The sequence below is a fragment of the Stegastes partitus genome, unplaced genomic scaffold (assembly GCF_000690725.1).
Source record: "Stegastes partitus isolate 25-593 unplaced genomic scaffold, Stegastes_partitus-1.0.2 Scaffold508, whole genome shotgun sequence".
NCBI lineage: Eukaryota > Metazoa > Chordata > Actinopteri > Pomacentridae > Stegastes > Stegastes partitus.
In genome coordinates, this window is record NW_007578239.1 from 23651 (window position 1) to 37534 (window position 13884).

Sequence of the window (13884 nt, forward strand, 5' to 3'; positions counted from 1 at the left end):
AGCATGGATCCCGGCTCTCTTCCTCCTCCTTCGTTAACGTTCATACCGTTTGTGCTTCCTTCTCTTTCGGGTAGCTGCCGGCGTCGTCTCCGATCGGACTCCGTGTTAGTGTAGTTTGTCCACATCACAGCCGATCGCCACAATTTCAGCACCGTTCACTGTCCTGATGTCCAGCAAAGTCTCTCGGCTGCAAGTTTTGCAGAATTAACGTCTGGGATAGACAAGACACTCAAAACATTCACTTTCATTGTCTCCTGAAGGGGGCGCTGCGTCTATGCGCGCCGCCATTCCCATGCCAATGTAGTTTGTAGTTTGGATTTGAAATATATCTTTTGTGACACCAGTCCTGGAACTTCTCTGACACACCTCGTATACTGGTCCCTATATAATGAGTGAGTGGATGATTTTGGACACAGCCAAAGACTTCTGTGGAGGTTAATGATGTCCAACCAGCGCTCATGGGTTCAACAGGATGCGTTTCAGCACCAGAGGCTGCACTCTCAAGACCACACCTGCAGAGGCCTCTATATCCAGACAGTGCCGTCTACCTTCACAGATGACGATTGAAGTGACTTCAGGTTTTAAAGGCTGAAATAGGACTCATAATTTCAAAGGTTTATTCAAGCAGTATTCCAATCATGTAAGAACTACTCGATGTAGTTATAGATTAAAAGTTATTTCAGCCAAAACTCTACCTGTAGTTTTAAAGGTTTATTCCAAACAAATAGAACTCTCTAAGAAGACTTTAGGAAAACTGGCAAAATTAGGACTTTGACTTTTTAATGAAAATATAATAAAAATGCAGGATTTTCACTCATAAACCTGAAGATAAATCGGTAAAGGGCATCTCAGATCAAACCTCTATAAAATGATGTTGAATCAACAAACTCGAGTGAGGTAGGGGATTAAATGTTAAGATACAAGAGAAGACTGGAAATCCTGAACTCAAAGTGAAAAAATATTAGGTGTAAGCTAATTTCACTAAGTTATCTCAACTTGAATTTAGTTCATAATTAATGAACGCAGAAACTTGAGTTTAAATTGCACACATTATTAAATTGATGCAACATCATAAACCATCAAAATGATGTTTATCTAAATAAGAGAATTCGAATTTGATGTTGCAGTTATGCATGAAATGAATGACGGGAATAAATCGCTCAAATTACTCAAGGTCGTATTTACAACACAATCAAGAAAAGACACGAATGAACAGAAAGTGTAGCAATAAGAGAGATCAAATTAATTAAATGATGTACCCATCTGGAATAAACAATTAAGATTCAAGACTCAGTGAATCATCAGAGCAGCTGCAGGTAGAATAAGATGACATTAAAAAGCTAAACAACCCTGAGGATTAATATGAGTCTGACTCAGATGATTTCAGGTTCCAGGTTTACAGCGAGTCAGAGCCTTAGAAATATATTAATACTGTGAGGCAGTCATTTAGTTGTAAGTTTCGTGACTTCTCAGATCAGAAAAAGCCTTCTGGAGGAAAGTTCTGTCATCAGATGAAACAAAAACTGAGCTGTTTGATCACAATGTCCATAAACAGAAAACTACCATCAAGCATGGCGGTGGCAGTATTATGCTCTGGGGCTGTTCTGCTGGTGGTTTACACAAAGTACATGGAATCATGAAGAAAGAGTACCTCCACATTATTCAGGAAAACCTAAAATGATCAGCCAGAAGGTTGATTCTTGGACACAGCTGGATACTTCAACAACCATGATCGAGTTCGCTGTAACCAACAGTCACATGATAGAAATTCAGAGCGTTTCAGACGAAGTGCAGGCAGCGTTTCAGCAGAGCATGTGAGTAGTTACATATCTACAGGATGTCAAACCTCTATATTTTCCTGTGGACTTGTTGATTACAGGTAATTTTTGTGAAATAAATAATCAAATTTAATTTCTTTCTTTCTTTTTTCTTTAATCAAATATTGTCTTGTGTCAGATTTTTATGAAAACTCCCAGTCAGGACCATAAAAACAAAAACGTCTCATGTCTGTTTTGTCTTTGATTGTTGAATTTAAATTCCTCCTCATTACATCCTGTCATGAATCACAAAGTCGCTGCCTTTACGATGAGACTCCATAAAGCTGCCGTCAGTCGGAGTTAATCTTCCACTTTCTGTTGCCGGTAGGCCTGGTTGGAACTTTGAATCAACAGCAGCTCATTAAAATCAGATTGTTCACCTGTGAGATTAAAAGCATCCAACTGAAAAACAAACCAGCCTTCTGTCAACAGAGTTACACAACACGCCTGTTGCTCAAACACTTTGTGGCAAACTCCAGCTGAAACCTGCTGGGCCACCCACGGTGATGTCGTAAGTTTTTTACTAATCGGAAACGTCTCACAACATCAATCAGTCAAACAGCAATAATTAAAAACACACCAGTGAGATTCGTTGGTTACAGGAGGATCAGTGTGACCCCGCAGACTTTAAATAGATGTAATCACAACTGCAAAGCTGTATAACTCAACATTTCTATTGTATGTTTTTTGTATGTTAAAAATACTGGAAAATATTAATACAGCTACAATGTAAATGAATAGTAATGGTGAACAACCGCAAAATTGTAATTTTTTAAAAGAAAATTGACACTTATTGATAAAAAGACAATTCAAATACAAATTTATTATAATTTCACAAACATTTCAGTTTCATTTAACAGATGATTCAAGTCTAATACTGTAAATATATTTCTAAAACTAGATATGATGAGTGAAAATTAACAGAAAATGACATTTTGTTTGCGTAATTTACATAAAATTGTTTGCTAAATGCGGTGTAAAATGTTGAACGAACGCGATCTGCCTAGAGCAGGTCGTCCTCAAAAACTGAGCGATCGATCGAGCAAGAAAGAAACGAGTAAGAGAAGCCACCAAGACTCCTATGACTCCTCTGAAGGAGTTACAAGCTTCAGCAGCTGAGATGGAAGAGATGCAACTGTTTCCTGTTCTTCACCAGTCAAAGCTTTATGGGAGAGTGACAAAGACAAAGACGCTGTAGAAAAAAGTTCATATCAAACCATTCCATCATCGCAAACACACCATTCCAGCTGTCAAAGATGGTGGCCGCGGCATCAGTGATGTGAAGCATGGCGGAGGCAGCATCGTGATGTGTTGATGCTTCTCAGCAGAGGAGCCTGGGAGGCTTGTAAAGGTAGAGGGTGAAGTGAATGTAGCAAAGTATAGAGAAATCCTGGAGGACACTTGACTCAGGCTGCAAGAGAGCTGTGACAATGAGCCGAAGAAAACAGCCAAAGCGACACAGGAATGGTTTAAGGACAGCGAGGTGAATGTTCGGGAGTGGCTGAGTCAGAGCTCAGACCTCAACCCAACTGAGAATTTGTGTCTGGACTGAAAAGGTCTGTTCACTCATGATCTCTGTGTAACCTGAGTTTGAATAGTTTTACAAAGAAGAATGAAGTAAAATTGCAGCGTCCAGATGTTCAGGCTGATTGAGAAGAAAACAGGCTCAGTGCTGTCACTGCAGTCAAAGGTAATAAATACCTAATCTGAAGGGGGTGAATACTGATGCAATCATTGATTTTACAATTTAAATTAAATAATTAATTGACATTACTTTGTAGAAATCTGTTGTCACTGTTGCATAAATGGGTCTTTTTTTTTTTTTTTTAGTAAATTCCAATTTTAAACAGATCATGTCTTAATACTGAAAAGCAATGAAGGAGGAAAACTTCCAAAGGGGGAGAATATTTATTATCTGCACTACATGCTACAGTAGAAAGGAGAGCTTTGGATGTATTTGTCTACCTGAATGTGAGCACTGGAGCTGAGTGGTAGCAAACCAGCCCTGCAACTGATCAGTATCAGTGTTTGGTCAGAGCAAACAGCAGCTGAAAGACGTGGCTCATTGTTTGGTTGCACAATAAGGGAGTAGGGGGGCGAAGCTACGCCTTCAGGGCCAAAAGCAGGCATGTCGCCACCTGACAGCAGGAATCCATCTGCGACAGAAGAGGTTGGAAATGAGCACTCAATGAAAACAGATACCGACTGCATCACCTCAAAGACATTCTCCGACTCCCACAGGTACAACAGGTGTGTGCTTTAAATTCCTTCCGTGATTTGTGGCTGTTGGTCGTCCTCCTGCCCCGAGGCAATACCTGAACCCCTCCCCACTTCCAGGAAGCATAAAAGCTGCCAAGTCCGGCCTCTCCTGCATTCTCTCCTCCATCCAGAGCAGCAGACACCTCCACCATGTCCACCCAGAACCGCATCTACGCCTCCCGTCGGGCTAACAGCGTGTACGCCGGTGCCGGAGGCAACGAGGTCCGAATCTCCAGCTATGCAGGTCCCAGAAACTTTGCCTCAGTTAACCGCTCAGGTTTCTCTGGATCAGGCTTCTCTGGCTCAGGTATGTCCGGTGGCGGAGGCTTCGACCTGGCTGACGCCATCCCAGACATCAACGACAACAAGAAAGCCACAATGCAGAACCTGAACGACCGCCTGGCCTCCTACCTGGACAAGGTCCGCAAGCTGGAGGCCGCCAACGCCGACCTGGAGCTGAAGATCCGGCAGTTCCTGGAGAGCAAGACCAAACCCGAAGGCCACGACTGCTCTGCGTACATGGCCGTGATCAATGGGCTGCAGGAACAGGTGAGTCCAGATTCTGGTTCTGTTTAAAGACACAATACAAAGACTCAGAGTAAAAAGATGCTCAAAGTTTGAAACTGAATCCTGCCGGTTGAACACCAGTGCGGCCACGCCCTGAACACCACAGCTCTGCTTTACATGATGAAACCAACGACACAATGAGGGAAATTTGACTTTAATTTGCATGTTTTTCAGATCTTAGATGGTACCCGTGTAAATGGAGGTCTGTACCTGGCCATTGATAACGCAAAGCTGGCTGCTGATGACTTCAAGGTCAAGTAAGTGCACCAAGGTTTTAATCCTGTAAATGATAGCCTTTAAACCTGAAAATGAAAGTATAAAAAAACTTTACGTTAACACACAACCGTGTCAATAACCTGGATATTAACACACAAAAATGGAAAAACCAGGAGATTACTGCTGTGTCATGTGATCAATGCCTCTATCGCCCCCTGCAGGTACGAGAATGAACTGGCCATGCGTCAGAGTGTGGAGGCCGACATCGCCGGGCTCAGGAGGCTGCTGGATGAGCTGACTCTGGCCCGATCAGACCTGGAGATGCAGATCGAAGGTCTGAAGGAGGAACTGATCCTCCTGAAGAGGAATCACGAGGAGGTGAGCACCACACTGAGCACACTGCAACTGAAAAAATACAGGTTTTTGATGTCGACGTTATTCAAAGGTTTGGCCTTCTCACATGAAACGTGTAAATGAATACCCTTCTTTGTGATTCTACTAATTATTGTCTGCAATTTGACAAAACAAGGAAAATCTGTAAAATAACAGTAAAATTACAGCTAAAAACTGTAAAACAAACAAAAAACACATTTTTAGCGTGTTAACAGACGAATGAGCCAAAAAAACACCACAGTGAAATTTTATCAATAACTATTTTGACCATTTATGCTAATTCTGATTTATCAGAGTCCAAAGACAAAAAGGAACCTTTTAATTTGCTCAAATAACAACCGCAGAATTTAGATTTAAAATGAAAGGATAAACTAAACACAAAATGTGAACTTTTTCTTAGTTTTGATGATTTATTTGTGGTCCTGCAGGATCTGCTCGGTCTGCGGGCCCAGATGAGTGGTCAGGTGAACGTGGAGGTGGACGCTGCTCCTCAGCAGGATCTGTCCGTCGTCATGGCTGAAATTAGAGAGCACTACGAGACCGTCGCCAGCAAGAACCGCAAAGAGCTGGAGACCTGGTTCCAGGCTAAGGTGAGATCACAGGAAACTCCTGTCGAACAACACAAACCCATTTCAAAATTTCTTTCCTTCATGATGCAAAAAAATTGAATCTTTGAATTTCTTTTTTTCAGAAAAAATTTGGAGGAAAAATTGTGTTTTTGGCATTTACTTTGATAAAATTAAGACCCTTTAGTACCACCTAGTGGCACAAGAGAAAGTGACTTTTTTTTTTTTTTTTTTAAGTAATTTCAATTTGAAGCAAAACTGGCTTTATATGAGGTAAAATGTAAATGTTCATATATTTTTAAAATCAGTTACATGAATACATGAACTCACATTAAGTCCATCCAATAATCTCAATGTGAACAGCAGAGTGTCGTCTGCATACAGGTTGATTCTTCAGTGGTTTTTACTCAGTTTTTTTAACTTTCAGATTTGTTGTCTCACATGTTGTTATTGTGTTTTTGCTGCTTTTGCAGAGAGACACCCTGAATAAGGAAGTCGCGTCCAGCACAGAGATCCTTCAAACGTCTCGCTCTGAGGTCACGGAGGTCAAACGCACGCTGCAAGCTCTGGAGATCGAGCTCCAATCACAGCTCAGCATGGTGGGTTTCTAACCTTTAACTGGACGGTTTCACTCAGACTGAGCTTCTGTAAATCTGCTCACATGGTTTCTTTCCTCCAATCAGAAATCGTCTCTGGAGGGAACCCTCGCTGACACCCAGAACCGGTACGCCATGATGCTGGTGAGTTACCAGAACCAGGTGTCCATGCTGGAGGAGCAGCTGATGCAGCTTAAGGCCGACCTGGAGAGGCAGTCGCAGGAGTATCAGATGCTTCTGGACATCAAGACCAGGCTGGAGTTGGAGATCGCCGAGTACAGGAGGCTGCTGGATGGAGAGCTGCTCAGGTGAGACGAAACAAGGATATAAAGAACCTGTAAAACTAGTGAACAATGTTTCTGTCTGCAGAAAAATCTTCAAAACTGTAGACAGTCTATAGATTGAATATTTGGAATATGATTTTTTTTTTTTAAAAAACATAATTAAGGCCAAGTTTTCTTCAAAAAAGTCAAAAATTCAAGAAAGAACATAAAAAGCAGAAAAACATTTGTACATTTTGCATAATTCACTAATAAATGTGTAAATTGCAAAAGAAATTCCATTTGTAAATACACAATAAAACAGACCGATATATGGAAATAAAAATTCAGATATATAACCCCAAAAGTAATGCTTCGAAGGAAGTTCAAAAGAGTCTACTTTAGTAACAAATGAATTTCATAAAACGTGATATATAACTAAAGCAGAACATTTTAACTTGAAGGACTTGAAGCATGAACGTAGAGAAACACATGGACACGTGTGGATATGATCTTCCGTTTAAATCTTACCCTCTAAGCTAACCTTTTGGTTTTTCCCGTCAGTGCTCCTCAGTCGTCGACCACCACCACGACTCGCCGTGTCGTCATCGTCACCAAGGAGGTCACTGAGGATGGAGAAACAACATCAGAAACCACTGAGATCAGCTAAGAAACATCAGAAGAACTCAAATAAAATGCCTCTGATGAACCGACACCTTGTGTTTGTGTGTTTTATTCATTTTATTCGAATTAAAACACTGTGTGGTCAAATACTTTATATCATATTACAATAAATCAAACTAAAATAAAAACGTAGATGATTAAACACTGAAATGATCAAATAGAGGCCAAGAATATTAATAACTTTTGGTTTGAAAATATTTATACACTGTAGAAAACTCATTATTAGAAAAAGCATTAAAAGGTATTAATAAAACACTTCACTGGGGGGCGCTGTTGAGTTACTGCAAGCTGCAGGTCAAATGATCTTATTGTATGACTGCATGTATTTATTTATGGATATGAGCATGTAGGAGATGTAGTGGCTGAGCAAAGCAGCTTACAGGGGCAGTGCTGCCACCTACTGGACAGGAAGATGGACTGTGATGCTAAAGTAATGGAAGACATGAGCTGCTTTTACTTTACTTTGAGTTTTACACGTTTATTCCACCAGAATACTACTTTGTGTCCCAGTACTTGTAGTTTTAAAGGTATCTGCCACCCAAAACACTGCATTTTAAGTACTTGTTGTTTCAAATGTTTGTCACAAAAGGAAGCAGTGTGTTTGAGGTGTGCCTTAAAATACATCCACAGGTGTGCCTCTAATTAACTCAGATGATGTCAATTAACTTATCAAAAGCTTCCAAAGCCATGACATCATCATCTGGGCTTTCCCAAATAGTTTAAAGGCAACTTAGTGGATGGAAACTTCAGATTTAAAGAAAGTAATAAAAAATTCTCTCTCAAAAAAAAGTTCTCTCTCATTATTCTGGCATTTAGGAAATAGAAATATAGAATTTAAAAAACAGTAATATGGCCAAAAAACTACTATAAACAATATATGAATGTATTATGTTCATTTTCATTTTAAACAATTAACACTATTGGATATATCGTAAAATAACATACATATAAACAGAAAAAAACTGACTCAAAAAAACATCAAACTGGACAAAAGCTTTCAGTTTAATTCAGTTTTTCTTATTAAAAAGGTAAAAACAAACAAACAAAAAAACAGTTTGATGGTTACATTTCCATGAAAAAGTTCAGTTCTATTTGTTCTAAATGTTTGTTTAAATGCTTGGTAATTTAGCGTTCTCTGAGTGTTTGCAAAACATGTTTGAGATGTAGAACACCTGTGAGATTCAGGCCTGACAGGTAAAATCACCTGAGACTGAAGAGCCAATCAAACACAGTCGGAGTGTTGTCGTAGTTTTTAACATGTTCATTTATATATTTAAATAATGTTTAAATATAAGATGGGCTGCATGGTGGCTCAGTGATTAGCACCACCGCCTCGCAGCAAGAAGGTCACCAGTTCACGTCCCACTGAGGACACCCGTGATCTTCCTGCGTGGAGTTTGCATGTTCTCCCCGTGCAGCGTGGGTTCTCTCTGGGTTCCCCGGCTTCCTCCCACACAGTCCAAAACATGTTGAGGTTAATTGGTGATTCTAAATTGTCCGCAGGTGTGAATGTGAGTGTGCTTGGTTGTCTGTCTCTAAGTGTAGCCCTGTGATAGACTGGTGACCTGTCCAGGGTGTCCCCTGCCTTCACCCTGAGTCAGCTGGGATAGACTCCAGCCCCCCATGATTGGCAGGATTAAGCGGTGTATAGATAATGGATGGATGGATGAATAATCAGTGAAGCTTGTATTTGTGATTTGCCTCTTCTGGCGCCGCCTGGTGGCCACAAGGCTCCAAACAGTCAGCAGGATTATTTATTAGTTTTCTATCTAAAAGCAAACTGATTTTGTGTTTATCTGAGCTCAGATCCAAGTTGCTGCTCATGAAAACGCCGCCCTCATCACCGCCATTGATAAGCCTCCGACGACTTCAAAGTCAAGTCAGAATATTTAATTAAACACGTTTTGTTTGAGCTCGTTCTTCTGGATCAACACTCAGGTGGGTTTGTGGTTCTCAGCTACAAGAACGAGGTGGTTCTGCGTCAGTCGGTGGAGGCCGTCAGCGGGCTAAAGAAGGTTCCAGCCTAATTAAATCCACGCAGAACCGATCCACAGCTGCAGCACCAGAGTCTGAAGGAGGAAGTGATGCAGCTGCAGCACAAACATGATCAAGTCCATCCATCCATTATCTATACACCGCTTAATCCTCACTAGGGTACATGATCAAGTGTTTTTTATTATTTTATTCATTTATTTTATTCATTCTGAACAGTTACACACATTTACTGCAGAACTTTATCCACTTTTTGTCAGTCCACTGCAGGACCTGCAGGCTCTCAGGGGGGCTCTCACCTGAGGGTTCAGGTGAACGTGGAGATGGACGCTGTTCTGCAGGACAACTCGCAGGGAAACGTGATGGTCAGCAGCAGTGAAACCACAACTCTGAACCAGAACCAGGACTGTCTGTGGATCCGAGTAAAAATAAAAAAGAAGCCTGACATCGACTCTGTGGGTGATGACATTTTTTATGATTATTATCATTGCCGATCAAAAACTACAAGTGACAAGTAATAAATAATTAAATTTTATTGAAAAATCTGTCAGAAAATAAAAGAACACAATCCCAACGTAACATAAAACAATACAAAAATATTCTCCAGTGCTTCATATTTGAGCCCAAACACCCACAAACAACCAGCAGGTGGCAGCATTTGAGTTTTAAAATGAGGACGAGAACACAAGAAAAAATCGCCTCACTTTTCAAATTCAACAAATCTATAAAGACGCATCTTGTTTCTGTCACAGGGCTACACTTAGAGACAGACAACCAAGCACACTCACATTCACACCTACAGACAATTTAGAATCACCAATTAACCTCAACATGTTTTTGGACTGTGTGGGAGGAAGCTGGAGAACCCGGAGAGAACCCACGCTGCACGGGGAGAACATGCAAACTCCACACAGAAAGATCCCGGGTGTCCTCACCGGAATGCAAACCAGTGACCTTCTTACTGCGAGGCAACGATGCTAACCACTGCTCCACCCTGCAGCTACATACATATCTATATCTATCTAGAAATAGATATATAGACATATGTGGGGATTCCTTCTGCACCTGCACACAAAGACATTCCTACTGCTGCGTATTTCCTTTGCTTTTAAAACGACATTATAACGTTATAATGTGCCTTGTAAGTGGCCTTTCAAGCAACAATGAAGAAATTTTTAAAAATCTGCAATAAAGTGCATCTTAAAAACAATGTCAATTTACTGATCACAACGTTAAATGAATTTTTCTTTATAAAAGCACATTTCTTCTGATTATTTTTATTTGTATTATTTGATTTATTTGTCTTCATATTTCTACTTTTATTAGTCTTTTCTTTTATTGGTTCATTTCTTGATTAGCATTGCTTTATATTGCCACATTATTATTTTTTATTTCTTTATATTTCCACTTTCATTTTATTATTCTTTTTTAGATTTATTTCTGTAATTTGGCGCTCTCATTGCTCCATAATGTTGGTCAAACGATAATCAAACTGATCCGCCTGATCGGGGTTAAACTGGCTTGTGACTACAGGGGGCGCTGTTGTGTTGTTGTGTTGTTGTGTTGTGTTGTTGTGCAGTAAATTCATGGTCTGAAGTCACTACAGACGGATGTCTTTCGCCTCCATTGTCAGAGTCAGACGTCTCAAGTTATATCAGAAAAGACACAAATACTCTCATTATTACATTGATTGATTTATTTATTTTCAGGAGGTTTTAGGAACTTAAACATTTTTAAATTACTCTGTAAAGTTTTACAGGACGATAACACGTCAAACAAACGCTCCTAAAACACTGTAGAGTGAAGAGGAACAGGCATTATTAACCTCAGTGTCTCATTTTCTTCAATGATGCTTTCATTCTGCTGCAGATATTACTGCATGTAAGGAGGAGAAGAAGAAAGAAAAGTCATGGTTCTCTCTAAAAAGCTTCATTCAAACCTTTGCTGGAAAATAAAAACAAAACTGGATTTATCTTCAGCATCATCCGGTGCAGTCGGACCATTCTGCACAGCACCATGTAGGACTGCACCTCAGTATGATTCTGCTGCAGGAGGAAAAATCAGACTACACTGCTATAATCGTACTCAGGAATTATACTGCACTGTAGTTAGCACATAACCAACACAACACGGCAACAAAGAGATGCAAAACCACCACAAAAAGACACAAAACTGTGAGTTTTTGTGTGTTTTGCGATCAGTGTGTTGTGGTGTATGTGCTTGTGTGTTGCGGGCTGCAAGTCGTTTCAGGCTGGGCGGGGCACTCTCCTCATTGATAACACTGGTCGACACCCACTTTGGTGTCAAAGGTTTTTGAGCTGATTTTGGACAATTGCAATGTGCTGAATCCAAACATTGGTTTTGCTCAATGAGGTCAAAATTTTAATTTGATGAAACATGCAATTTACTCATATTTACCTTTACAAATGTCTACGCTCATCAACTTGTGGATCATTTAGCTCATGAAAAGGATTAGAAAATGCAATTTTTCCTCTAAAATCCATTTTCATATGAGAAATACTAAAATAAATCAGTCGCTAATGTCAAAAAATGTAATCGATTTAATTGTAAAATTGATTTTTTTTTTAATCAAGTTGGCATGAAAACCTGACCTGATACAGAAAAGCAGATGTCACTTTTGGATTCAGCGTTGCAAAAATGTCCTAAATCAGTTTAAAAAAACCCTAGACACCTTCAAAAAAGTATTTTTTTTGTGACCCAGTGTAATCAGCGCTGGATAAAGCCTGCCTCCACCTGTGCTCCTGCGCCAGTAGCTATTCCTGCCTCGAGTGGTAACAGGCCAGCTTGATGTCTACGGAAACTGTTTGCTAGTAGAGTCGTCCTTTTGTCTAACTGTGATTTTGTCTGCGTTTATGGCAGAGCTTCCCCGTCGGAGTGACCCAGCTCTCTGTAGCCAAGCTCCGGCCTCAGCAGCTCTGCCTCCCGGTCCCTTTGGAAACCTCCCCTTCACTCAGCAACCCTCACATGCTTCCCAGTGTCCACCGTTTTCCCGGCACCAATAAATCCTTTTTGCTTCTAAGCTAACCCCTCTGTTGCATTTTTGGATCCCGCCCAGACTGAACCTAAACAAAAATGAAGACAAACAGGCAGCCAGAAACATGAAACAATCACAAAGAAACATAAATCGACCACAAAACATATACGATGTTTACAAATGGACGGAAAATGAACACAGAGATATAAAAAGACACAAAACTGCCCTATTACACTGACTCCAATAATCATGAAGTGTTCTGAGATGCAGCATCCCTGTCGGTCTGGACAGCCATCAGCTCAGCCTATAGGAGTAATGGATTTCAGTTCCGCCTCATATACTGGTTCTGAAGCTCCACAACCTGGGACTGTCCACACCACTGGATACTTCCTGTCCAACAGACCTCAGGCGGTCAGAATCGGCAGCCACCGATCATCCACTCTGGACCTGAACGTGGGTACAGCTCAGGGTTGTGTGCTCAGTCCAGTCCTCTTTGCTCTGCACTGCCAGCCACACTTCAAATACCATCGTCAAGTCTGCACATGGCACAACTGTGGTGGGTCTTATATCAGACAACGATGAGACCCGGTACAGGGAGGAGGTCCAGCACCTGACCGAGTGGTGTTCACACAACAACCTGGTCCTGAACACGAGGAAAACCAAGGAGGTCATTGCGGACTTCAGGAGATCTAGGAAGACGGCCTATGCTACCTCTCCGTGTAGAGCAAGTTGACAAAACCAAGCTCCTGGGTATCCACATCACCACTGACCTCACATGGACCCTGAACGCCTCTCACCTGGTAAAAAAAAAACAAAAGCCCAGCAAAGACTTTGTTTCCTCAGGAGGCTCAGTCGGTCTGGACTCCATTCTCGGCTGCTGACAAACTTTTATAGAACCACCATAGAGAGTAGGGATGGACTGATACCTCTTTTTGATTTCTGATACCGATACTTCAACTTTGAGTATCTGCCGATGCCGATACCAATACCAATACCGATACCGATACCATCTCTCCTCCTAAACTTCTTTGGAAATACCTTATTTGCATGGATACATTTGTTTAAGATGGCTTTATCAAAATCCTCATACTATTAAAGCATAGGCTTTGCTTTTCTAAGAAAGGAAAAAACAGCCAAAAGCATGTCTCAAAGTGAAACTGTAGCTGCTTTATTTGACCTGCAATCAGACTACAGTGTGCACTCAGTACCATTCACATATTTAGAACAGATCAAAATGACACAGCAACATTAAGCTGCAATTTAAAGGTTAAATTACCAAAACTTGGTATTAAATAATAGTACCACTAACAGCCGCTCTCGGCTCTGCGCATGAGCAGTAGTAAATGATCCCGGAAACGTTGTGACCTGCTGAGGGACCGGATCCAATAGGAAGGTTCTGTCTGCAGAGCCGGAGAGCCCCGTACAGGCTGCTGGTAGAGGCTGGACTCGTCTGCTACGGCCCTATAAGTGCACGGCTTCTAGTTCGGGTGCGCGCCGTAGTTTTAAAGGGTGATTTCACTCAAAATATACTTCCAATTT

General features: G+C 41.0%; 1 protein-coding gene across 1 annotated transcript; it reads left to right on the forward strand.

Annotated features, from left to right (window-relative positions):
- The first annotated feature begins 4170 nt into the window (after positions 1-4170).
- Positions 4171-7389, forward strand: LOC103361484 (keratin, type I cytoskeletal 13-like). The gene is made up of 7 exons (XM_008287569.1): positions 4171-4625; positions 4818-4900; positions 5081-5237; positions 5681-5842; positions 6292-6417; positions 6502-6722; positions 7239-7389. The coding sequence occupies exons 1-7, from the start codon at positions 4227-4229 to the stop codon at positions 7342-7344; spliced, it is 1254 nt and encodes a 417-aa protein (XP_008285791.1). The 5' UTR covers positions 4171-4226; the 3' UTR covers positions 7345-7389.
- Positions 7390-13884: the final 6495 nt, after the last annotated feature.

What these genes read in the sequence shown, in the direction of transcription:
- LOC103361484 (XM_008287569.1), top strand. Translation starts at nt 4,227, where the DNA reads ATGTCCACCCAGAACCGCATCTACGCCTCCCGTCGGGCTAACAGCGTG. An exon ending in TGAAGAGGAATCACGAGGAG is followed by an intron (nt 5,238 to 5,680) that starts GTGAGCACCACA and finishes GTGGTCCTGCAG; the next exon opens with GATCTGCTCGGTCTGCGGGC. An exon ending in CTGGATGGAGAGCTGCTCAG is followed by an intron (nt 6,723 to 7,238) that starts GTGAGACGAAAC and finishes TTTTCCCGTCAG; the next exon opens with TGCTCCTCAGTCGTCGACCA.